This window comes from Mus musculus, chromosome 3 (assembly GCF_000001635.26).
Source record: "Mus musculus strain C57BL/6J chromosome 3, GRCm38.p6 C57BL/6J".
NCBI lineage: Eukaryota > Metazoa > Chordata > Mammalia > Rodentia > Muridae > Mus > Mus musculus.
Window position 1 is genome coordinate 152,772,369 of NC_000069.6, and position 26,376 is coordinate 152,798,744.

The 26,376-nt window shown below is 45.3% G+C and overlaps 1 protein-coding gene and 1 pseudogene across 10 annotated transcripts in view; one reads left to right on the forward strand and one right to left on the reverse strand.

Annotated features, from left to right (window-relative positions):
• Window positions 1-26,376, forward strand: part of Pigk (phosphatidylinositol glycan anchor biosynthesis, class K) — a 128,842-nt gene that overhangs the window by 58,284 nt on the left and 44,182 nt on the right. For 2 of the 10 annotated variants that reach the window (NM_178016.3, NM_025662.5), the window contains one exon: window positions 13,028-16,647. The exons of 7 other annotated variants lie outside the window; for them this stretch is intronic. In NM_178016.3, coding sequence (NP_821135.1) covers window positions 13,028-13,144 — 117 coding nt within the window. In that variant the 3' untranslated portion in view covers window positions 13,145-16,647. Of the gene's footprint in view, window positions 1-13,027; window positions 16,648-26,376 lie in introns of those variants that run through there. One more of the 10 variants, XM_006501612.4, reaches the window with a different exon arrangement.
• Window positions 8,304-9,737, reverse strand: Rpl29-ps1 (ribosomal protein L29, pseudogene 1; annotated as a pseudogene).

The window sequence follows — 26,376 nt, forward strand, 5'->3', positions numbered from 1 at the left end:
GTCCCCAGTAAGTGTCTGAGATTTGTGAAATGTTAATAAATTATCCAAGGACCTTGACAATACTAAGGCACCTTTTGAACGTCATAGTAAATTGTCTTCCACCTGCATAGAGGGTAAGCTAATAGTATAGTGAAGTGATGATTTCAGGAGTAAAAGCTGCATCCAGGCAGATGTTGCAGTTTAGCTCATGTAGTAGTTACATTGCTGTAACAATGTTTCAACTGCTTGTTTAATAAATGTCTGTGATGCAAGTCCGTAGCAGTGACTTGGTACATTGTGCTGAATATGGGGAAAGTCATAGTAACTACTGAGTACTGAATTGAAACCTTGGTCATGATGATTATTCATTCCACCTGAGAACTGTAGCTCCCCTTCTCTACCCTGATGATTATTCATTCCACCTGAGAACTGTAGCTCCCTTCTCTACCCTGCGTTAACCAAGTCTGTGCCCGCATGGTTGAAACAATGTGATTAAAAGTTCCATGCTTCCCTGGCACGGTTGAGATGTGCAAGGGCTGACGTTAAGTCTCAGGTGCTGAGATAGATGCCTTTTCCCTTAGCTCTGGGTCCTTCTGCTACGGTGGTATTCTCTGTGCTGTTGTAGTCAAGCCAGAGACTGTGCAGTAGTTTAAAAATGTCAGCATATCCAATGGTGTATGTCAGGGAACCCTCTCCCATTGTGGAAAACTCTGCCTGCCACTCCCACCTGTGCTGTTATCCACATCCCCGGCTTTTCTAAGTTCCCTGTTTTATTACAGAGCCTGTTACAAATGTTATACTTTGGTAAGGTTAGTGCATGTGTGCATCTCAGATTAGGGTCTTCCCAAAATGCCAGCTCAGAGAGGGTCCTGGTGCCATCCACTGTCAGTCTTTGGGGAACACTTTACTCTTTTACTGAACAGAGCTGCTCCTGACACCACAGGGTGTTTAATGCTGGCTGCTAGTACTGCTTAGTCTGGATACCAAAATGCACCCCCCTCCCAGCCCCATTTTCTCCTAATTGCTCCCATGCACAGAGGGCAGAACCACTGAAGATCTTTGCAGTATCTGACCAAGGAATCTTTCATTTGCATAACCTAACTTCTCAATCTTATAATGCTAAGATATGGGCCAGGCAGACAGCTCAGTAGACAAAAGCACTTGCCACCAAAGCCTGCTGATGTGCGTGACTCTCAGACCCACGGAGGAAAGAGAGAACTGGCTTCCAAAAGTTACTCTGACTGTGTGTGCGTTTGCGCGTGTATGTGTACTTGTGTGCATGTGTGTATGCATGTGTGTATGGCGCTGTGTGTACCTGCTAGGCATGCACATGTATCTGCATATACACATATGCATACACACACAAATAATAAAATTAAAAATTTTAATGCATATTTAAAATCTTTTCTCTGTCTTCGTCACACAGCAGGTTTGCCACACACTGAAGTAGTGTAGCTCTCTGTCACCTAACTGCCTGAGCTGGAATGAGCATGCTTCTTAATACGAACTGAAGTTCTCATTTATGGTAACACTGGCATGTTCGTGCCAGCGTCCTGTCTTACATGAGAAGAAGGGTCAGTGTCTCCAGTTACAGATCTGAGACAGTCAAGGCTACTTGCATTTCATCATGCCAGTCACAGTTTGGGTTATGTGTCACTATTTTTTCAGTTACCTCTGATTATAATTTCTGGTCTGTCTGCCTGTCTCTCTATTTATTTCCATATTTGATGGTCATTTTGCTTTACATTCAAGATGCTTTATCTGATCAGTTTTTAATTTTCTCATTTTGTGTGTGTGCCTTTCTAAATGTTCCAGTGCTCTAAGTTCATTAACATAAAATGAAGCCCGTGTTGTTGTTGTTTAACTGCATGTCCCTGGCGGGTGTGTGGCTTAAAATGTCTAAATTGTATGGAATATACACATCTACAGCTAGGTAGTTATCCAGTCTACACTATTGCTAGAGATGTGTGGTGATTACAGATGTGTAGGTTAGGTACGGATTACTCTTTCCCTCTCTGTAATTAGCACCATGTATTGTAATGAAAGCTTGTAGAGCTTGTGGTGGAGCAGGAGGTGTCAGCCGTTGAGATCCTAGAACAGGCAGAGTTTGTTGTTAGCATCTTACAGTAGCAGTTGCAGGTAAGAAGGGCTGTGCAAGAGCTTAGTCACAGAATATTACCCACAGAGAAGATCTTGGTCCGTGGAAGAATCATTATGAATATGGGTAAAATAATTACAATATTTGTTTTTATTGTAAAGATACGCTAAGTACTTTCATAATGACTGCTGTGACTAACAGTTACTACTTTTATTAAAAATGCTTTGTTGAACTTTATTTGAAAGTCATTCAGTCTGTGGTCGGTTTTTGATGCAAGCAAATAGAGTTCCAAAAAATTAATTTAACTGAAATTAAATTGTTTCTCCCATGAATGGCTTCATTTAAGCACAGAGGGGAGTTTTGTGATTTGTTCTTCGGTTGGTATATCTCAAAAGAGAGAGTACTCTAGGATTCAGACATTAAAACTTGAAAGGATTGTAAGGCTTCTCCTGGGAAACCCACAGTGAAGAACTTAAAAAATAAGAATTTAACTGTGTTTGAACAAGAGAGTACTAGGAGCTGGCACACAACTTGCATCTGGAAGAACTCCTGAACCAGTTACTGCTTCAGAAGAGCTTCCTAGCTGGCAGCAAGCTTTACCCATTGGTGATGTGTGCTGGGGTTCCTTGTGATGTACAGAAAGTTGTGTTGTGTTTTGTTTTGTTTTGTTTTGTTTTGTTTTTGGAGCTGCCCTGGTCTGTTCCCACCCTTCTCTCCTTGGCCCTGAGGCTGCCTCCCACACTTGTTTGCTCTTGCTGGAGTAAGATGTCCCCATCTAGCGAAGGCTCTCCTTCCCTTCCTGGCTTTGTTGGAGAATCCTTCTACTTCATCACTTTCTGTCCTTCACATTAGCTGTAGCACCTGAGTCCAAACCTGGCTCTGTCCCGTGTGCAGCCATTTGGAGGATTCCCTGCTCTCAGCTCCTGGACAGTCTCTAATAGAGGGAAGTATTACTGTTGTGGTCAGCATGGCCTTGGGATGAGCCAGGACAAGGTGCAAGTGAAAGTGTGCTAACTGACCATTTATCATGTTGGGTGATTTCTATGTCTCTAGTCTTTTTTATCTGTAAAATGACATTAATATGAATTGAGAATTGTTACAAGACAACATAGACAGAGCACCTAGCACATTCTTGACACTTACCAATACTGGATTAGCGCTGACTCTTTTTACCTCTTTTAACAAAGAATTCTACTGTTAGGCTATAGGGTGAATCACACACAGTGAGGGGCTCTAAGAATCACCAAGGAGCTGGCTAGTTACTGGAAGAGACTGTGCTAGCCCTTATCCCCTTGCCCATTTTGACTGGCAGAAATTATTATTAATTATTATTTATTTATCTCTATGGCTAGAGATCAGAGTGAAGTTGAAGAGGGTACAGAGTTCTTGGGGAATGTAAGTGTGTTTGCACATCACTGTTCACTGTTGGTCCGTCCCACTGCATTGCCAGCTTCAAGGCTCCTGTCTGTCCTTCTGGGATTGTACTTGGCACCTGAGCAGTGCCTGGTGTGGGGTAGGTGCTCAGACCTCATGGATCAGATCAGAGCTATGTATCTGATGGCTAAACTGGGTTTGACCACGTTCGTTCGTCTACCAGAATGCTTGAAGAGAACATGCTGTCTCGTGCACTCCCTGGTCAGCTCCTCAGTGCCTCGGAGCCCGAGTCACACGAACACTATTATGTTTCCTGCTTTTATTCACCATGGTTTTATTCTCTGCCTTTTGGTCCAAGTGTTTAGAGCCTTTCAGTCAGTCACTGTCCGGACGTCCTGCCTTAACTGTTGTGTGGCCTCCATTTGCTCTTTCGCTCTTGGTTCTCTTCTCTTGCTTCTGTGCATTATTTTAGATTGTGTAATCTGCAGAATTCCACAGTCTCCACTAGCACTTTGTCAGTGAATCACCTCATTGCCCTGGGACTTCATCACAATCTACTCATTTATTTTCCTGTGTGTATGTGTATGGGGGAGGGGATGACAACCTCAAATGTCATCCTCAGGTAAGCTGTCTGCCCCTTCTGAGACAGGCTGTCACATTTGCTTAAACCTCTGGCTAGGCTGGCCGTCCACTGAGCCCTGTGGCTCCTCCTGTCTCTGTGTCCTCCGTGCTGAGGTTGTTAGTACAGGCTTTGTGATTGGGTTCTGGAACTTGGACTCAGGTCTGTGCACTGACGAGGCAAGCATGTCACCAGCTTTCTATGTCTCTTAACCCCTGCAGTCTGCTTTAAATGCTACTCTGCTCACGTATGCCATGGAAAGACTGTTCCCAGCTCCTCATTCGTTGTGCGTTCTGAGCTCCATTTGACTACTTTTGATTTTAAATAGTCAGCTATATATTTAAGTATTTAAAACAAGGAAATATTTTTCTTTTTTCACCCATTTCGATTCTCCCCCCCTTACGCTGTGTGAGCTCACTTGCCCAGATGTCCCTTCCTTGCCTGAGGAGCTTGCTCCATTCCCACCATCCCTGCAGTGTGGGTCTGGCGATGCTGAGCTCCCACGGCTTGGCCCCGTGCTCCCTTCTACCGTTCCTCTAGAAAGGTTCTTTCGTGTGGCCCATCTCCCTAGAGTTCCAAGGTAATAGCTTTACTCTGTTTTCTGCATTCTCACACTGTCTTTCTTGGCTGGGATTCAATGGGACTTTGTTCACACACTGGGGTTCTTCATGGCTGGAGTTTGCCCACCCTGCTGCTTCTTGATGTCTGTTCCTGGTTTTCATCATTTTGATTCTGATGTCCTTTGAGTGGCTTTCTGTTTGCTTGGTGTCGTGTGCACAGGTTTGAGACTTGGAAGAACGTCAGCCATTATTTTAGACCTTTTCCTCTGCACTTGGGAGTGAGGTGTGCCCCGTCTCTCCCTGGCCTGGGTCAGCCCGCAGGCTCCGTCCCTCCTCGCCCTTTGGCCCATGCTGCTTTGGGAATGCTGTGTGTTCTCTCTTACTCTGAGGTCACCCTCCTGTGTGCAGTTTGCTAACTCCGTCCGCTGTCTTTCATAAGTCTTTTATAAACAGCACACTTGAATGTATTTATTATATACAACATGCTTTGAAGCACATGTACTTTGTGCGTGCGATCTATATGTAGTCTTTTCATCGAGAAAGTATACATTCTTGTGAACGTAAACAACAGGCGACAACCAAAATGCAAACACAACGTGTGAACTCCATCCATTCAGCGAGGAGAGTAAGGTCTTTTTTCCTTTTCTCAAAAATTAAAGCTTATCAGGTACTTTTCCATAGACAGAAGACTAGCTTTAGCATCTTGAATAGCAGGCTATTTTTCTTTATTGAACACAGATTTTTTTTTTCTCACACAGCATATCCTGACTATAGTCCCTCCATTCTTCCTGTTTCTCCTCCCCTCCTGCTCCCAGTCCACCCCTTTCTCCCTGTCATTAGCAAACACACAGGTTTCTGTGGGATAATAATTATAATAATATGAAATAAAATATAACAAGATAAATAAAAACTAACACATCTGAACTGGACAAAACCAACCAACCAACAAACAAAAAAGAGAAGGAAAAGAGCACGGATCTGCGTCCCTGTCTGGAGTGGCCTGTGGGCTCCCACGGAGCGCTGTCTGGACCTAGGCACTGCCTCCCTGGCTGCAATCCCACAGGCCTTAGCTTTAGGAAGTCTTGCGTGGCTGTGCTCTGCTTCTCTCCTCAGATGCTTTCCTTCAGACTCAGTTTAAAGTGCGGGTTTTACATTTCCCAGTTGCTCAGCCCCTTCTCTCCTCCTGGGCAGCTTTGTGTTACTCCTGTGCTGGTTGGGAAAAGAGTGGCCCCCACAGACTCACATACTTGAATGCTTGGTCCTCAGGAGTCGGCACTATTTGGGAGGAACTGGGAGGTGTGGCTTTGGAGTAGGTATGAGCTTGCTGAGGGAAGTGAGTCTTTGGGTCTCTGGATGGAGAAGTCTCGGCTGCCATGTCTGCCTGTGTGCCACCACGCTCCCCACCATGAGGATGATGGGCTGACCCTCTGAACCTGTAAGCCAGCCCCAATTAAATGCGTTCCTTTATAAGAGGAAATGGTGTCTCTTCACATAGAACCCTGACTTAGATACTTGGATACGGTGTTTGAGCAAGGCCTTGTAGAAAACATAGGTATGGATAATACAGTGAGTCACAGTGGAGTATTTTATCTTGTTTTTATGGATTTATTTTAAAACAAATGGTAATCACTATGAATTGTTGCCTCAGACAACAAATATCAAATTTTATTTCCTATCAATACATTTTTCTCCAAATGTGTTCATTAGTTTTGTATTACTTTGTAGCAAACAGTAATTTAAAGTCATCATTATTTCACATTTTCCTGGAGTCTGGCCCTGGCCCAACTGAGTCTTCTGCTCAGGTCTCAGAAGCTTCAGTCAGGACAGCAGCCAGTGATGTTCCTGAGACCCTGGGCCATCTTCCTTGCTCACGGCATAGTTCTCCATGGTGTGGAATTCACTCCTTGCTTGGAGTCTAAAGGTTTTCTGCTCTTTGTGCGGCTCCCTGCTCTCTGTCCATTCCGATGTGTGGCTTTGATTCTCTAATACCCAGGATGTAGTTGGGGTGCTCCTAACATATCTATCCTTGATGTCTCTCTCTGAGATCCAGACCTTCTTACTGGCTTCACTCCATTACAGTAACCTTCCTTTTGTTAGAGACCTTTAGTGTATCATCTCAGAATCCTCCTCCTCTGTGTTGTAGAGACCCTCAGTGTATCTGAGAATCCTCCTCCTCAGTGTTGTAGAGACCCTCAGTGTATGTATCTCAGAATCCTCCTCCTCTGTGTTGTAGAGACCCTCAGTGTATGTATCTCAGAATCCTCCTCCTCTGTGTTGTAGAGACCCTCAGTGTATGTATCTCAGAATCCTCCTCCTCTGTGTCACAGGCCCCATCTCTGCCCTAGAAGCCGTTGTTTTTCTTGGAGTGGGAACCATGGGGTTGTCTTACAAGGCTGTCTACCATGGTTTCCCTTATGCTATTAATGTGATTTGAAGCCTTTAAGTCATGGGGGCTGGAGAAATTAAAATCGCAGGCTGTTTTTCCAGAGGACCCCTGTTGGATTCCTAGAACCTATGTGGTAACTCACAGAAGTGTTCAAGGTCAGTCCCAAGGGAATTCAACCACCTCTGCTGGCCCTGTGGGCACTGCGTGTACATGGTCTGCAGTGATACAGGCAGGCAAAACCATCATACATATTAAAAATATAAGTTAGGTTTTATGTAAAGGGAATCAATACATTGAAAATACAAATAAACTATAGTAAGTAGATAGTGGAAACCAATTATTTTCTCAAGTATTGTAACTGTAACCTTGGTAGATTGTTTTATAATTTTGTTTCTCTAGAGTATAGTATAATTAACTCTCATTATTCTTAGAAAGGAATCTTGGTGAAATTTTGGTAATTTTCTCTTTGCTTAGCAATAAATATGTATAATTTCAAAAATCCTGTTTAGTCTTTACATAAATTTAATACTTAGTTCTGTACTCTAAGTGTTTTGAAGTTATATGGTAATTTTCTCGCAACATGAAAGGGGGAGTGAACCGTTCATAACTCTGAGTGTAGCGTTGCTTAGCTACCCAGCTCTTTCATGTGAAATATTAGACATTGTGATAATTGGGAGCCCTTGAGCTTCTGAGTGCTGGTCCCTGACACTGTGTTTTATGTAAGCCGTTCACCTTTGTGTTGGAGATGTTTCTGTAGGTAAAATAAAAGAAGAGTGTATTTAACAGCAGTCTGGAGAGGGCCTTAACTGTATAAAATTAGTCATTTTAGGAAATGCTCTAATGCACATGAATGAAATTATAAAGAATATTTTAATAGGAGCTTGCTTCAGATACAGCTATACTACAAAATGCTCTGAGGTACTGATCTGTCACAGGGCTGTAGGGATGTCCAGAATGTTCCATGGAGTTGTATTAAAATAGCAATCCTGAGATGGTAGGAGCAGCAGTGGACACACACGGAGAATGTGCTCGGATCACTCCGCCCTCCGCGGTACCCATGTTAAGTAGAAGCTCTGGCTAACCGTTGGCTTGCTGCGAGGATGCCCGTGTGTGCTGTCTGAGACTGGAGTCGAGTCATGGGCGGCACAGCCAGCATCACGTGGGTTTCTGCAGCTCCAAACCCCAGCTCTCCCAGCCCGGAGACTCTTGTATTGCAGTTTTTTCTGTGCATTCCCCTTACACACTCCCTTCCTCAAAATGCCTGTGCATTATACATATACTTTTTAAAACAGATCTTGCCTCAAGTTCATTTGTAACAACATAGGGCACTGGTCATCTGCAAATAGTGTGTAGGCAGGTGTGTCCCAGCAGTCCGTCTGTCTTCACGTTGGCAGCAGCCTTTCCTATGGGGCCTTCACAGGGGCCTGGGCACCTTTGGGAACCTGAGCTGGAGCTGAAGCTGGGCCTTAGCTGGAGCTGTGGCCTCTGCCTTGGATTGAACCTTGGGCTTCAGTTGGCAGAGCCTTTGCGCCTTGGCCATGTAGATTCGAATCCACTTCCCAAGCTTGGGGTGAGCAATAAAAGCCACGCGCTGAGTTTGCGGCTGGGGCATCTTGACATCTTGGGCTTGATGGCCTGAGGCTTCACCAGGGCCTTGATGACCTCTGTGCATGCACTCACTGCCCTTCCATTGTTGGCCTGCATCTTCTCCAGGCCTTTCTTGTTGTGCTTCTTGGCAAAGCACGTGTTCCTCAGGACCTTGGGGTCAACCCCTTAAGAGATTCCGTATCTTTGTGACCGGGGTTTCTTTCTTTCTTTTTTTTTAAATATTTTTATTAGGTATTTTCATCAATTACATTTCCAATGCTATCCCAAAAGTCTCCCATACCCTCCCCCCCCACTCCCCTACCCACCCACTCCCACTTTTTGGCCCTGGCGTTCCCCTGTACTGGGGCATATAAAGTTTGTGTGACCAATGGGCCTCTCTTTCTAGTGATGGCTGACTAGGCCATATTTTGATACATATGCAGCTAGAGACATGAGCTCCAGTGGGGTACTGGTTAGTTCATAATGTTGTTCCACCTATAGGGTTGCAGATCCCTTTAGCTCCTTGGGTACTTTCTTTAGCTCCTCCATTGGGGGCCCTGTGATCCATCTAATAACTGACTGTGAACATCCACTTCTGTGTTTGCTAGGCCCCGGCATTGTCTCACAAGAGACAGCTATATCTGGGTTCTTTCAGCAAAATCTTGCTAGTGTATGCAATGGTGTCAGCGTTTGGAGGTTGATTATGGGATGGATCGCCGGATATGGCAGTCTCTAGATGGTCCATCCTTTTGTCTCAGCTCAAAACTTTGTCTCTGTAACTCCTTCCATGGGTGTTTTGTTCCCATTTCTAAGAAGGGGCAAAGTGTCCACACTTTGGTCTTCGTTCTTCTTGAGTTTCATGTGTTTTGCAAATTGTATCTTATATCTCGGGTATACTAAGTTTCTGGGCTAATATCCACTTATCAGTGAGTACATATCATGTGAGTTCTTTTGTGATTGGGTTACCTCACTCAGGATGATGCCCTCCAGGTCCAACCATTTGCCTAGGAATTTCATAAAAGACCGGGGTTTCTTGATGCCATTTTCGGGACTGGTTGTGTGTGGTGTGGTTCTTGGACTTGGCCGTGACTGCCAAGTAACCCGTGGCTCCCGCAGCGCCTGGGACCGGAAGAGCCATATACGTTTTAAAAAGTGCAGATAAATCCGAGTTGAGCAGTGTCCACCTACAATCCTACTTCCTCCAGAGAAGCAGAACTAAGAAATTAGTATATTTCTCGCCTTTAAATACTTTGCTATAGAATACTAAGCTGTATTTCATATTCAATTTGCATATTGTTTTAACTTCCTTATCATGGGATAGGAATCTCTTAAATCACTAAAATTGTTTATAAGCGTGTTGGTCAGCTACATGGCACCGTCAGCTTCTTTTGTTTCCTGATGTTTACTGAGGAGGTGAAACTGGAAATCGTGTGAACGTTTGTCAGCACTTCTGGGTTCCTTTACTATGGCTTCTAGAGGAAGAAGGAACATTTTAAAGACCTAAAACTGAAGTTGACCTTGTTAATTAACATTTGCTAGTTTAATTTTAAAGAGCAAAACATTTGCATACTGTTTTTATGACAGAGAAAGTGAATTAGCCCTTTATAGATTTGTGAGAGCTTTGATCCCCATCTCCTTTATTGATTAGCCCTGTGCCTTGTGACTTGGGGGGAAGCCCCCTGAGCCTAATCCCTTCTTCTGTTACATTTTCCTATTGATTTCCTTTTAAGTTTATTTATATACTCTGTAAAGTGCAGGTATTTCAGGAATTTGTTTCTGTTCTCCACCTTTGCTCTCTTGTTCTCACTCATTGCATTTGGGCTTATAAATCTTTTTACTGTGTGCATTTCCTACATTTTATCCCCTTTGTCCTTTGTGTTTGTATCTAACTTATTTAAAGTTTTAACTATAGAGTGTATTTTTGTGTTTCCAGAGCTGAGTTAAAACAAATCTGACTTTGACACTAATCCAGTGTTAAGAATGTGGAAACAGTACTTCCTTGCCATTGATTTCAGAGAGTTCTAGCATCTGTAAATTCTTTCTTTTACATTCATATAACATCTACTGTAGGAGGTTGCTATAATAATTATATTTTATTAATATTAGTAACCTTTTACTGCACCATTTAAACATCACAGTGTGTGTTAAGAATGTTTGTATTGAAAACTGAGTTCCGTACTACCTGTGCTCTCAGATGTTTGCTGGGGGCTTGGAGCCCTTCTCTCACAGATAAAGGTGAAGGAAGTATAATAAGCTTTTATTGTTGTAACCCATTGACATTTGTGAACTTTAGTAATGGTAAGTTCATGCATGAATAGAGTGTATCTAAGTTACAGCCACCTGCTCCCCATCCTCTTGACTCCTAGCTAACCACACGCTGGTGGCTGCCTTTTCTGTTCTCTATGGCCATCTTTCTGGCTTTGTGCCAGTACCACAATATTAGCTAGCATTATTCTTTTTTTTCCCCTTAAAGCCTTATCCCTCTCTGTAAACTATCATAATTGTTTACCTGACATCTCATGCTATAGGCATCCTTACCTGTCTTATGTTTTTAAATCGCTATTGTAAGTAAAAGAAAAAAAATCTATTCTTTTACTCACATGATTGATGAGTGCTGATTGTGAAAGAGAATATTTCTTTCAAGCATGAGCTCTTCTCAGTAGTTATTACAGATACATTTATATACTTTGTGATATGTATAACAGTTTCAAATGAAAGTTTACTCCCCCACCCCTGCCCAGGAGTTGTAGATTGGCCAGTGAGAACAGAGTGGTATTAATAAAAGCTTTAACAGTAGGTATTTTCATCTCATAAAAGTGAAATGCAAGGTAGGGAAAAATTATAATTAGTGTTCTATCAAAATGGAAGTGCCAGTGGAGGACAGTCATCCATAATTATCTAATTAGATTAACCACACTGTCAGTTTAGCTAGGGTCAAAAGCAGAAGTGGGAGGTGTTTCCTTGTCCAGCAGGGGGCAGCATCTGACTGTCGCTAATGGGTCCCCTTACCTACTGCTGGCAAGGGGACCAGGTACTTCATGCTGAGCCCGGAGAGTGGGAATAAACACTGTGCGGTGTCCGTGAGGCCTCGCCCATCCCAGCAGAGCTCCTGGTGGGGCAGCCAGTCAGTCCCCTCAGGCCTTCGTACGTACACACCACTGTTGAAATTGGAGCCACAGTGGGTCTGTCTGTGTGAGTCTTTATTATGGCTTTAAGAGTCAATACTTTTCTTTCAGCTCAGTGTTTATATTTCATGGCTTTGATGTGTAATAAATCATTCCACAAATTAGTGACTTAAAACCTTTGTTTGTTGGTCATTTGTTGAATGGGTAGTTTTCAGCTTGTAACTGTTACCATCCTGGTTAACATTACAGTAGGTTGACACATGAAGACATAGTAGGCACACACCTCAGTTACAGAACCGTAATGCAGCTATTGAAGACACAGTGAGGTGGGAGAATGGTCTTCCCTAGACGAAGGCACACAGGACACTCAGCTGTGGACTGTGGGTGTGTGGGAGAAGAGGTGTACGCGGACTCTAGACGAAGGCACACAGGACACTCAGCTGTGGACTGTGGGTGTGTGGGAGAAGAGGTGTACGCGGACTCTAGACGAAGGCACACAGGACACTCAGCTGTGGACTGTGGGTGTGTGGGAGAAGAGGTGTACGCGGACTCTAGACGAAGGCACACAGGACACTCAGCTGTGGACTGTGGGTGTGTGGGAGAAGAGGTGTACGTGGACTCTAGACGAAGGCACACAGGACACTCAGCTGGACTCTGACAGGCTTGGAGCTCAGCAGGCTGGTGTGAGATGAGTGGTAAAGGTGACTGATGTGGTAGATAGGAGCATGGAAGGAGGAGCCAGCCTTTTGAGAGTTCAGAGAAAAAGAGTGTTTCTGCCAGAAACAGTCTCGGGCCGGCATCACCCTAGTCAGTGAGTTTTAAAGAAGTAGACCATGGTCAGGGCCACCTCTGTGAAGGGAAAGTACAACCAAGGTTGCTGCTGTGGTCGTAAGCAGCTGTAGTTTGTACTGTGTCCTCACCCTCTAATGAGTGTGGTGTGTGAGTGCTTCCTGTAAGCAGCAGCAGGGCCCTCATCGGGCCAGCGTTCACTAGGGAAGATGAGACATATAAAGCATAAATTAATGGAGAGATAAACTTCGGCAGGGCTCTTCCCTGCCGAGTGACTTGGAGGAAGGAGGCGGTTGGTTGTGCTGTGCCAGGGCAGGCCCCTCTGCGGCACGAGCTTCCTTTACAGGATAGTTATCCCATTTGAAGTCTGCCCCTGTAGCTGTCCCAGTGTGGTGTTCACTGGGCCACGCCCTCTTATAACTCATCCACTAAACGCTCTCCCATCAGCACATACATTATCTATTGCTGCGTTCTCAGCTCTGAGGTGGCCATGTTGTCCTTGTCTTGCAGAAGCCAAAGCCGAGAGACTGGCACCCTCCCGGAGGCTTCATCCTGGGGCTGTGGGCGCTCATCATCATGGTCTTCTTCAAGACCTATGGGATCAAGCATATGAAGTTCATTTTCTAAGACTCAAGGATGTATGAGGAAGAATGAATGGAAGACTGCAGCCTTGGAGCAAAACTTAGGTTTTCATATGTTTTTAAATATGTTGCTTTTGTGTAAATTTGGGAAGAAAATTAGGAAAATTGAATATTAATGAACTTTTGACTTTAAAACATAATATTGTTAATGCACTTGTTTACTGGCCACAGAATATATCTTTCATTGTGTTTGTGTGTTTGAGTTATAGAAAGCAGAGAGCAATGACATTGGAACTTTATGCTTAATTCTTTTTACCCTCCTCTCATTGTAAAAGTGAGTAGTAAAGGTGTTAGTTCCCACTAAAGGAAATTACTTCCGTTCATAGGTTTGTGTGTGCTGTCTTGGTCTGTTTATCTATGGACATATGTTCCCAACCATACAGAATATGCCATCTCTAATCTTTGGTGTTTACAATGCATTATTAACCTTTCTCCGCCCTCGGACATCCTTCAGGATATACTGTGAGCCTGACTTGGATGCACTTGCCTACAGTCCAGGCTGTTCAGGAGGCCGAGTCGATTTTTGAGCCCTGGGGGTGTTGAAGGTCAGCCTGGGCAACAAACAACAACCAACAGAAGAGAGAAACACCACGGAATGCACCGCCCACTCTATGGTGGTCACGTGACAGCTCCTGAGGGACCCTTACCTGTTCCTAGAGTTCCCTTGGGCTCACTCTGGGATAGTAATGCCTCTGGAATTCTGCAGCTTTACTCGCACAGGAAGATGGAGACACAGCTTTACTCGCACAGGAAGATGGAGACACAGCTTTACTCGCACAGGAAGATGGAGACACAGCTTTACTCGCACAGGAAGATGGAGACACAGCTTTACTCGCACAGGAAGATGGAGACACAGCTTTAATTGCACAGGAAGATGGAAACACAGCTTTACTCGCACAGGAAGATGGAGACACAGCTTTACTCGCACAGGAAGATGGAGACACAGCTTTACTCGCACAGGAAGATGGAGACACAGCTTTACTCGCACAGGAAGATGGAGACACAGCTTTACTCGCACAGGAAGATGGAGACACAGCTTTACTCGCACAGGAAGATGGAGACACAGCTTTACTCGCACAGGAAGATGGAGACACAGCTTTACTCGCACAGGAAGATGGAGACACAGCTTTACTCGCACAGGAAGATGGAGACACAGCTTTACTCGCACAGGAAGATGGAGACACAGCTTTACTCGCACAGGAAGATGGAGACACAGCTTTACTCGCACAGGAAGATGGAGACACAGCTTTACTCGCACAGGAAGATGGAGACACAGCTTTACTCGCACAGGAAGATGGAGACACAGCTTTACTCGCACAGGAAGATGGAGACACAGCTTTACTCGCACAGGAAGATGGAGACACAGCTTTACTCGCACAGGAAGATGGAGACACAGCTTTACTCGCACAGGAAGATGGAGACACAGCTTTAATCGCACAGGAAGATGGAGACACAGCTTTGGTAGCTGTTTATCTAGGGAAGTCATGCCTCTGAGAATTTTTAGTGGTAACCCCTCAGAGAAACATGCCCTATTACTTTTTATTTTTAAGCATACTGTGAACTTCTAGAATTGATTGTATCTCTTCAGTTTTTGTCCTGAAAGAGACAGATTGCTGACAGCTGGATCTATGCTGTCCCTGAGGACAGCCCCATAAACTGGATGACATACATGGAGCACACACACTGAAGGCCCCGCCTTCATGTCTGATGGATCAGTAAGACACATCCAATACTGACTCTTCTAGGATGTCAGTCACCTCCACATCTTCCTGCGGTGAAAAGATGGCCAAGCTTGTGTTTTGTGACCATTCTCAGACACTCTTTTCTCTTTCAGACTTTGGCATCAGAGAGCCGTGCTGGGGTGGGCTGTGCCTATAGATTTACTATTCATGTCTGAGGAGAATCTTAGGTGTTTCATCCAAGAATCTATATGTTCATCTGTTTTCTTTACAAATACTGTTTTCTAATTGTAGGTAACAATTAAGAAGTCTTCTAATCCCCTGGCAATAGGCAGATACACCTTGTTTGTGATATTGCTCTTTTGTCAGTCAGGGGCAGAGCACATGGCAGTCCTTGTTCATCCTAGCTTGTTGCCTGCCCTGGTGGCCAAAGTTGTGTCATGCCTAGGACACATAAAAATCAAATCATCAAATCAAATTGAGGCACCTTGGGAGGAAGACAGTAGACAGAGGCCTGTGGACCATGGACCACGTGCCACCCACAGACCTGCTCTCTGATGTATGACACAGGTGGGCTGTATATACCCACCCACTGTGCATAGACAGGATTTCATCCAGGGGCCCACCAGCTTCATGGCAGCCTGCTCTGCAGGAGTCACCACGATGTGTTAGTTAGTATGTGCTAGTCAGGTGGGAGACTCAAGGGTGGAGAGGAGTAGCCTGTGGTTGGTGGCCAATGCTGCCACCTCAGACCATGCTGCCAGTGAGGGCCATGTCTGAGTCTGTGGCTATGCAGAGGCAAGAATAGGTGTCCATATCTGAGGCTCAATGCCACTAGAGAGCAAGGGAAAACCCTGATGGGGCAGCCTCTCGTGACCACGTGGCTGTCCAAGGCTGTGCAGAACAGGACCAACCCTTCACTTGCTGCAGCCCTCTAGAGAGCTGGCCCTTCGCCTTGCCCAGGCAACACTGCGGAGCTTGTCCTGGAAGTAGGTGAGTTGGGCCTCTATGTGAGGGAGAGCTGATCCTGCTACTCCTCTGCCATGAGGTGGCCTGGGCAAAGGGTGTGTGAGTGTGGGAGAGCTGACCCTTCACTTGGCTGTTGTGGGGTGGCTGGGGCACAGAGATGCCTCCCTTGTAGCCTCCACCAGTCAGGAAAGCTGCCTATAGGGTAATAAGTACAGGGAAAACTAGCCTGGCCCCTCACCTCCTGCAGCACTGGGGAGAGTGGGCCCACACCTTGACTGGGCAGAACAGAGCACTTAACTCTGGAGACATGGGTGCTGTCAGCTGACCCTGCCTCTTGCCAGTAGCAGCACTGGGTGGCCTAACCAGAGCAGTGCTGGAGAGCTCGCCCTGGTGAGCAGGTAAGGGAGAGCTGGCAGGCTGAGCAGCTCAGCAGCCCGCAGGCCCAGGTCCAGGGCTCTGAATTTGTCCATCCCCAAAATCCATACCATCTGCAAATCGTTGGGATGCATGAACAAGCCAGTCCTGCTGTTCCAAAGCTGTAGGAGTCCCGGTGAGGATCCTGTAGTGATGATGTCACAGAAACCAAAGACCTCAAGCCAGACCAATGACTCATTGCAGTGGACATTTACAAGGAAAGATGTGTGGACAGAAGGTTTACTGTGAGACTCACTGTGACACCACAGCTTCCTCGATGAAATGTTTCTATGCTTTGCTTTTTATTTGTTGTTTGTTTTTTATTTGGGGGGAGATTGCAAGGGTAGAGAGTGGATATGAGGGGACAAGGAGATGAGTGGGACTGGGGTGCATGATGGGAAACTCAGAATCAATAAAAACTTTAAAAGGAAAAGAAAACCTTTCTTGTGCAGTAAGCCTTTAGAGTAGTGGTCTCAAATGGTGGGTTGCAATCCCTTTAGGGTGTGGAGTGGTCGCTTCCCAGTGGTCTCATGTCAGATAGCCTGCATATCAGATAGTTATATTACAACTCATAACAGTAGCAAAGTTACAGTTACAAAGTAGCAACAAAATAACTTTGTGGCTGGGGTTACTGCAACATGAGAAGCAGCATTTGGAAGGTTGAGAACCACTCCTTCCTTTACTAATCCACTGACCTCCTTACCAGTTAGCGTTTAAAACATTGTACCATGGTTATAAGCAAAGCATTCTCTCACAGGCAACAGAGTGACCATCATCTCTTCATTGACAGTCTGGTGCAGGTAAAACCAAAGTTTCTCGCGCTCTGAGTTTTTAGCTTAATGGACAGTTTTGTTGGTGTGTTATATAAAAGAAAAAGGAAACTTTCACCTGGCTACATAAAGAAGTGTCCCTGTGAGCACAGAAGGAGATCAAGCAGAAGTTTGAGTGACTAGCTCTTGTAATAAGAGACAGTCTGACCGCGTGCCTTCCAGACCGTGATGCAACGTACTGGAGACGTGGTTGGGTGGAGCAGGAGGACCGTAAGAGTGAGGACTGCCCTTGAGCCAAAGTCATTTCTCTGAATGTAGTGAGCATGTCCTGGCCGTGAAGGCTTCTGGGAAGCAGAGCTCACCCTCAGAGGCTGAGAGTAGCACGCAGCATCAATTTACCCCAGCACACTTTCAGAGGGCAAGGGTGTTTGTTGTGGTGGTTTTTGTTCTTGTCTGCTTCTCTTTCACTTTTTGACTTTTCAGAATACAGTTGAAAGAAAAAACTTAAAACGTCTGCTTATAGCTGTAATCTTCTTCCATGAAGCTGCTCTGTAAGTAAATCGTGAGTATATACAGCAAATAACACATATCCTAAATATATTCTGAGAGTCCCAAAGAGCCGAAGGGAAGTGCTTACCTCTCAGTGTGGCAGGACGGATGAGATATGCTGTCACTGAACATTTCGGAAGTTGTAAATATGCTGTGCGCTTGCTCTCACTGCTGCTTAGGCACACACGGGGGGACAGCCATGGTAACTGGTTTCTTCCTCTACTGGGCTTCGGTGCCTTCTTAAGCTGCTCTGTGATATTCCTGGTTCTACTGGTATTTTTTCTCTTCTGCCCCATGGTGGTGTTGAGGTTTGAGAACAGGGAAGTAGACCAATGGACCTCTGCAGACATGTCCTAGCATTTCAGAGAGTGCAAGGCACAGCAGGGCTATACCTGGCAGGCAGCGTGTGTGAGGAAAAGATACCCAGGCTGAATGTTGCAGATTCCAGCCTCACCCTCACCCTCACGAGACATTTATTTGCAGCTTATAAAAGGAAAATGTAGTTTGGATGCAAAGGTGATAAAATTGAATCAAAAATTAGAAGTAAACCTCAAAATAATGTATGCATTTATGGTTTCGATTTTTATATATTCTCTGCTGCTTGAAAGTGAGGAGCCCCACAGCAGGCATAACTCATCCCCTCCTGCTTACCCAGTGCTTTCTGTCAAGGTCCGTGCTGCTAACGTGGCTTCCATTATGCATGTTGTGTAGCAGTTACAGTTACTGTGGGAATCATCATTCAAAGTTCTGATGCTTGCGTTTCTGGAATCTTTACAACAAATATGAATTAACATATTATCCTTTCCTATTTCTTTGTACCAAAATTAAGCCCATCTATGGTAGATGCTGTTCTAACTTGTGAAAGATATTTTGTAAACACAGTGCAAGATACAGCCTTGAAGCCGTGACCAGAATCCAGCTCTGCTCTGTGGCACCAGCTTCACTGCTTCACAGTTTCACTCAGAACCTCAGGGCCTTAACTGCTGTCTGTGGCCTGCATAGCTGCTGGCCAGCACACCTCAGGGGAGCCCGGGCCCGCACGCCAACTGCTGGCCAGCACACCTCTGCACGGCTGCTGGTCAGCACCTCAGGGGTTGCGGGGCTCCCGTACCCCTTCCTTATGTGCAGAAATCTTTACTGTCTTGGACATGTGCTGTGAAACACTTGGCTTTGTTTAACTGTGTGTGTGCACCTATCACTGGGTTTTGCTCCCTCAGCCCTCACTGCCTCACCCCAAATAATCTCACTTCGGTGTCACACATATGCACATGAGAAGGTTTCAGGTTTTAGATTCAAGGGTGACACCGAGACACATATAGCATATGTTATGATATGTATGTATGTATGTATGTATGTATGTATGTATGTATTTATAATTATCATTTTATGTTATATGCATTTATGTATTAGAAAAGAGATTAATGTCACAGATAGACAGGCAACAGCATACAGAGGCTCCAAGGAGAGCTCAGATCAGCATGACAGAGTAAAAGTCTCCTCTTAAATACTTGAGAGGAAGAGGGAGGGGAACTGTATGGAAAGGTTTGCTGGTTTGGCCCTAGGTGGCCTTAGCTAGGGTAAGCAGTGAGTACTCACACAGTCACAGAACGTTAGGTCAAGGTCTTTCCGGGTTGGCCATTACTGGAGCAAGTGAGCAGAGAAGACGTTGAGAGAAATAGGTCTCTGGTTCTAGAGACCTAATTACCTTGGCCAGATCACCTTGGATTCTGGAATCGTCACAGTTCAACCAAAATGGAGGAGCTGTATGAAAAGTTGTGTGACCTTGGCTCACTGCTGCAGGTGAGAGAACATGCCACTCTTGGTCTTTGCCTGCCCCAGGCCTCGTCTCCTCCCCATACACCTACCTTCACATCACTCCTATATTTCTCTTTAGATGTATTTAAGTATATAGTCTGCCCAGGAGAGAGTGTGTAGCATTTGACTTTCTGAGTGGCTTATTTCACTTAACACCGAGGTCTCCAATTCCATTCATTTCCCTCTAGATGGTGCAGTTTGGCTCAGATCATACAGTGCATTGCCTTTGTCCACTCACTGGCTGATAGACATCTCACTGGCTCCTTACCTTGGCTGTTGTGGGTAGTGACATGAATGCAGTAAACACGAATGCTGTTTTATCTCCTATGGAGAGATTGAACAAGACTGCAGTATTTGCTGTAGCACAGCTGCGAGCAGCATTCTTTAAGGTTGATCAAGTTTGCAGCACTATTTCTGAGTTCTGTGTAGACGTTCCAGGACTGCACACCACTCTGACTTCCTTTGCTTTTCCAAAATGTTGTAATTGCTGGAAACAGACATCTATGTAGTGTTTACTATGGGCAATACTGCAAATTCAATGATGCTTCTCACATCAGGAGGTAGAGTCTGTAATACAGTCTCTCACTCCTCGGATCTGGGCTGGATAGACACTTCTTCTACTCAGTAGAACAGTACTGCCCATTCTGGAGTGAGGCCATTGAAGGTGACCCATACATATGCCCTGCTGTCTCTCGGGCCTCTAGGCCCAGCCACCATCCCTGAGGAACTGAGCCCTGTGGAGAAGCGTTGCTCCAGTCCAGACCCCAGCCAACCCATGGCACCATCTCCTGATTGCCCAGAACCATGAGCATATTGCAGTTAGAGAAACAGTGTCGAGTTGGAGCAGTTGCTAAGCAATAGTAACTGAGACCATCATCATGTGCTGTGCCTGGAGGTGCTCCCCGGATTGGGGGGTGGGGTGAGAAGGTAGGATTCTTTCCTAAAGAGTAACATGGTTCTAGAGTGGTTCCTGAGAGAACTGCTACCAGGGAAGAAACAAGAACAAGTCCCATTTAAGAGCCACACGATACGGACTCCACACAAGCACTTTCACTTTTAGTTACTGTGCCAACGGAAGCTTAGTGATCTGGAAATGAACCAGGCTCTGGACCAATTCCATCTGACATCTACCCCCTGCCACTTGGCAGGTTCTGCCCTTCCACTCACCTAGACTCAGAGGCTGAGGCCTACACCCTGAGAGCTGGTCACACGCATCCCATCTGGGAGCTCCTTTCCCTCACAGTGTGTTCAGACCTTCACTACTAAAGTTCTCAGAGCAATATGCTCTCTGCTAAATGCTTCATCGTGCTAGTTCATCTGGCTTTTTTCCTCCTCTCCCTGTTTGTGTGTGTGTGTGTGTGTGTGTGTGTGTGTGTGTGTGTGTGTGTGTTCATGAATGCGATCTCCTTACCACCTCTTCTTACTAACTACACTTTTTCACAGTGTCTCCTCTCCCTTCACGCTGCTGTCAGTTCCAGGCACTCCTGCTCAGCTGCTTGGCTTCCTTTAAGTCTTGTCTGAGTGCTTTTCCACAGCAGCGTGCTCCAGATGTTCTGCACATTTTTCCCAAATCAAAAGCTGCTTACAGTCCCCTGTATGTACATTCCCATCTGTATTTTCCAGTTGCCTCTTCATCATTGGCAGTCAAATGCCTATGTCTAGGTATCTTTCTTTTAAAAAAAAAATTAAATGTGTGTGTGGGGGGGGGTGTATCTGTGTAAGTAAGATGGAGTTATAACAGAGAAATGATATCTCATTAGACATCAGAGACTAGTGAATAAAAGATCCAGTTCTGAGAATGGGTTTATTACATCCCAGATGTTGTCCTCCCCATCCCAGTCCCCCTCTCTCCTCCCTCCCCTTTGCCCCTGAGAGGGCAGCCCTCCCTCAATATCCCTCCATCCTTGTTCATCCCGTCTCTGCACGACTAGCCGCATCCACTCCCTTTGAGGCCAGAGTATAGGGAGACTCAGAACTGCCCATATATGCTCTTTGTTTGGTGGCTTAGTCTCTGGGTGCTCCCAGGGGTCCAGGTTGGGTGACACTGTTGGTCTTCCTGTGGGGTTGCCATCTCCTTAAGGGCCTTCAGTCCTTGCCTTTTTCACAGTGGTCCCTGACCTCCATCCAATGTTTGTCATTATCTACATCTGTCTCGGTTGCTGAGTAGAGCCTCACAGAGGGCTGCTATGCTAGGCTCCTGTCTGCAAACACAACATAGTATATAGCATCATTAATAGTGTGAGGGATTGGTCTCTGCCCATAGGATGGGTCTCAAAATGGGCCAGTCACTAATCAGCCATTCCTTCAGTCTCTGCTCCATCTTTGTCCCTGCATTTCTGTTAGATAGAACCAATTTTAGGTCAGAAATTATGTAGGTGGTTTGGTGTACCCATTCCTCCACTGGTGGTCCTGTCTGGCTACTGGAGGTGGTCCCTTCAGGTTCCATATCCCAACTCACCCCACACAAAACTCAAGTCCAAATGGATCAAAGACCTCAACGTAAAACCAGATACACTGAATCTAATAGAAGAGAAAGTGAGAAACAGCCTTGAACACATTGGCCCAAGAGAAAATTATTTCCTGAACAGAACACCAATGGCTTAGAAACTAAGGTCAAGAATTAGTAAATGAGACCTCATGAAGCTGAAAAATCTTCTTTAAGGCAAAGGACAAAATGGCAGTCTACAGATTGGGAAAAGATCTTCACCAATTCTTTATCCAAGAGAGGGCTAATATCCAAAATATATAAAGAACTCAAGAATTTAGACTAAAAATTCCAAATAACCCATCAAGAACTGTGATGTTTTGTATATGCTCAGCCCAGGGAGTGGTGAGGCCTTGTTGAAGTAGGTGTGTCACTGTGGGCATAGGCTTTAAGACCCTCATCCTAGCTGCCTGGATGCTGCCATACTCCCACCTTGATGATACTGGATTGAACCTTTGATCCTGTAAGCCAGCCCTGATTAAATGTTGTCTTTATAAGAGATGCATTGGTCATGGTATCTGTTCACAGCAGTAAAACCCTAACTAAGATAAGAACTAAACAAGAGAATTCTCTACAAATCTTGAGTGGCTGAGAAGCACCTAAAGAAACGCTCAACATCCTTAGTCATCAATCAAAATGACCCTGAGATTCCACCTTACACCAATCAGAATGGCCAAGATCACAAAGGCAAGTAACAGCACATGCTGGTGAGGATACAGAGAAAGAGGAACACTCCTCCATTACTGCTGGGGTTGCAAACTGGTATAATCACTCTGGGAAATTTTCTGGCAGTTTTTCAGAAAATTGGAACTACTTCTACCAGAAGACCCAGCAATACCACTCCTTGGTATATACTCAAAAGATACCCCAAGGACACGTGCTCCACTATGTTCATATCAGCTTTATTTGTAATAGGCAGAAACTGGAAACAACCCAGATATCCCTCAATCAAAGAATGGATACAGAAATTGTGGTTCATGTACACAGTGAAATGCTATTCAGCTATTAAAAACAAGGGCATCATGAATTTTGCAGGCAAATGGTAGGAACTAGAAAATATCCTGAGTGAGGTAACCCAGTCCCTAAAGGATATGCATGGCATGTACTCACTGATAAGTGGATATTAGCCAGAAAGTTCAGAATATCCACAGTACTCCCCCACATCCCAGAAAGCCAGGATGAGGGACGCTTCCAGGACTCAATGCACATGACCTTAGGTATCTTTCTTAAGTGCTAGGTGAACTGTCCCTTTCTTCTTGAAAGCACCTAACTCAGCCTATCATCGTTTCTCTCATGATCCAGCTCTTCTTCTCTCTCTCTCCAATCCTCTTGGATGACCGAGGATTGTGAGGATATGTGTCCCGTGTTAGCGCATTGCCGGATGACCATGGCATACTTGGTGAGTTTAGTTTAGATCGCAGCCCTCCCAGTGCCTGTCCATGGGCTCAGGAGAACAGTTATGGTGGCAAGGACAAGAATCTGAGTGGACTTGGCCAAGGAAGCTCGCTCTCTGGAGATCACGGGTGTGAGTCCCCGAGTCTTAAGAGCCTGCCAGCTGGTCACATGAGTGTGCTTTTATAGCTGAATCTACAAGCTCCAAATAAAGATTTATTCTACTGGATGAAGTGATTAGAAACCACCAAACAGAAATTCAGTTGCTCTTACACACTGGGCATGAAGAAGGGCTTCTCCCAAGAAACCCCTTGGTAGTCCCATGATGAACAGTAATGGCTGGTGGAAGGCTATAACCAAAACCAATGAAGCAAAGAGCATCAGGCCAGGTGAGGAATCTCCCTTCTGAGTGAAGATTTGGTTCTTTTCTTCAGCTAAAAAAATGGTCACTGTGCTTCTGTGTGGGGGCTGAGGGAGACATAAACTCACCTTCCAACTGTGACTTTCAAGTCAGCTTTTTGGTAATGAGGCTGTCTTTGTGTATAGACATATATACATGTATTGCATATGTATTTAAAGAATATATGCTACACACACAAATATATATATATATATATATATATATATATATATATATATATATATATATATATATATTCTTTATAGTTACTTCGTTGGTGACAGTACCCCTACAATATCACCCTTAGGCAGGAGATACCCAGTGGAGCTGTGATGGAACACGAGGGTGATTTGCATTGTTGGCTGTAAAAGCAATGTTGCATTGCACACCTCTTAATTTTGGCATTGGGTTATAACTTCTTGTTAACATTTAACAGGTGACATCTTGTTAAATCTCAACAGAGCAGTGTCCTTGTACTCAGCTTAGGCGTGCAGAAGGGTGACAATGGAGCTGAATGGCCACAGAGCCACCATCAGCATATTGTCTTCACTCAGCCATTGTTCACAAGGCTCCTTCCTCATCCCAGCGAGTACTTGGTAAGCTTTGTCAGGATAGCATGCTGCAGAAACACTGCTTGTGTTGTTTCCAATGTTTCACTGCACTGTGTGCATGTATGTGCATGTGTGTATGCAAGTGAGTGTGTGTTCTGCAGTAACCAGTGGCAGGCATCCCAGAGCACCTTCCAGTGAACCGCTATGCTGCAGAGCACATCTCTGTAAATGCTTCACCAGGTAAGCTGACCTGCGCAGTTCCTCAGTGAAGGGTGTCTGGTGACCACGTTCCTACGAACATCCCATCCCCATCCCGTGAGGCACTTTTCAGAACAACCTGAGGCATGGTCCCCTCCAGGTAATGGCTTTCCCTAATACTCTGGGGCTTGCTGGAAAGCCCCTGACTGGAAGTGGCAGTGACCTTTGCTGCCATCCATCTGGCCATGCCATGTCCTCTCCATCTTTGTGACAGTCTCCCTGGGTGCCTCTCCTTGGACGCCCTGTCTCGGTCCTTGGGGTTCAGGGCTGCTTCTGATACCTGCCTTTCCTCTGAGCCCTGACTTTTAATCTCTCACCAGGACACCTCCTTACTGAGCGTTTTGTTCAGATGGCAGTATGAGTATTGTCTCTATGCTGGACCTCACTAAGCATACATCCTCTCAGAAACTCAGGTCATGAAATGGTAGGATTCCTGACCATGGTCATTGAACCATCAGTCTTGGGGTTGAAAAAAAAATCTGCTCCTTTAAAGATCATTCCTCACCATCTCCTTTGAATTTGGAAGGAAGGAAGGAAGCAAGCAAGGAAGGAAGCAAGCAAGGAAGCAAGCAAGGAAGGAAGGAAGTCAGGCAGGTAGGCAACCATCAGGGTTCCTGGGGCTTTCAGAGCCCTGCATCTCCCCTTGCTCAGCACACTTTCCTCTCTGTGAGCAGAAGGAAGCTAACAGATCTGCCTCACCCATAGTCCCCCCTCCCCCATCCCTGCCAAGAGTCACAAGGATCAAAGGGAAAGCAACAAAGCAGGAGCACATTGGTACAGGCCATCCTCTCAGTCCTCTCTGTTATCTCGGGTGTTTACTGGGGAGGGTATTTGAGAAGGGCAGAGGGCGAGAGCCTGACTTCTGCCTGTGTTGTTTGTCAGATGATGAATGCACTCTATATAGGAGCAGAGTAATTAAATCACAGCCAAAGAAGTATGCTGCAAACCTAATAAAGGTGAAGGCTGCGGAGAGGAGCTAAGATCAAATCAGAAGAAATCGAAAGGAATCAAAATAGCAATTTCAACAGGTTGAGAGCAAAAACAAACCTCAGAAATGAAAGAGCCTAACTAGGGAAAGTGACAGGCATTGAAACTGTAGTGGTTAGCACCTGAACCTAAGGGGTGATGTACTTGTGCAGAGAGCCAAAATGGAGGAGAAACAAAAGCTTTTAAGGTGAAAACAATAGAGGGAAAACAGAGTGGAAAGACCAAACCAGGTAGCTGGGAGAGTATGAAGGGAGACTTCAAGTGCAAACACTAGGAGTCTACACTCTTTGAGTGCTGAGCATTATGGAACAAAGCAAACTCAGAATAAACGTAGAAGACACAAAACAAGGCAAGCGCAAGCATTGTTCTAGGGAGTCATCTGCTTCGTGGAGTCACCTGGCTTCTGCTACTATTGTTCTCAGAATGCCATGACTTCTAGAAGGTTCCTTCTGTGCCTTGCATTTCTAAGTTCAGGTTCTCTGCGGAGCACTGCTCAGAATTCCTTCAGGCCGAAGTTAAAGGTAGCAAGCATTCCCCCTAAGCTCTGTCTCAGTGTCTGTATGGTGTCTAGTGCCTTGAGGGGGGCCGTCTGGCTGGCCTGACATGTGCCTCAGCCAGACATCCAGGGGTAATATAGACTTCCCGCTTGCCTGTGTGACCCCATGATAAGTTCTTGGGGCCCTGTTTCTCCTCCATCCACAGTTCAGACATGCCTGTTGTATCTGTAATATTCCAGGCACCAGGTAGAAAGCAAGCTGGTGTTTACCAAACTCTCTGAAACCCACAGTAAGAAATGTGTTTCACACTGTGAGTGGGCATGCATGTATATACTCATCTATATAATGGCAGAGGAAATTGTGATATTTCTTGTTCTCTACACTATGTCTCTGATGGGAGAAGGAGCAATGGCTTCCAAAAGATATTTTGAAATACACTTTAGTCTTCATCC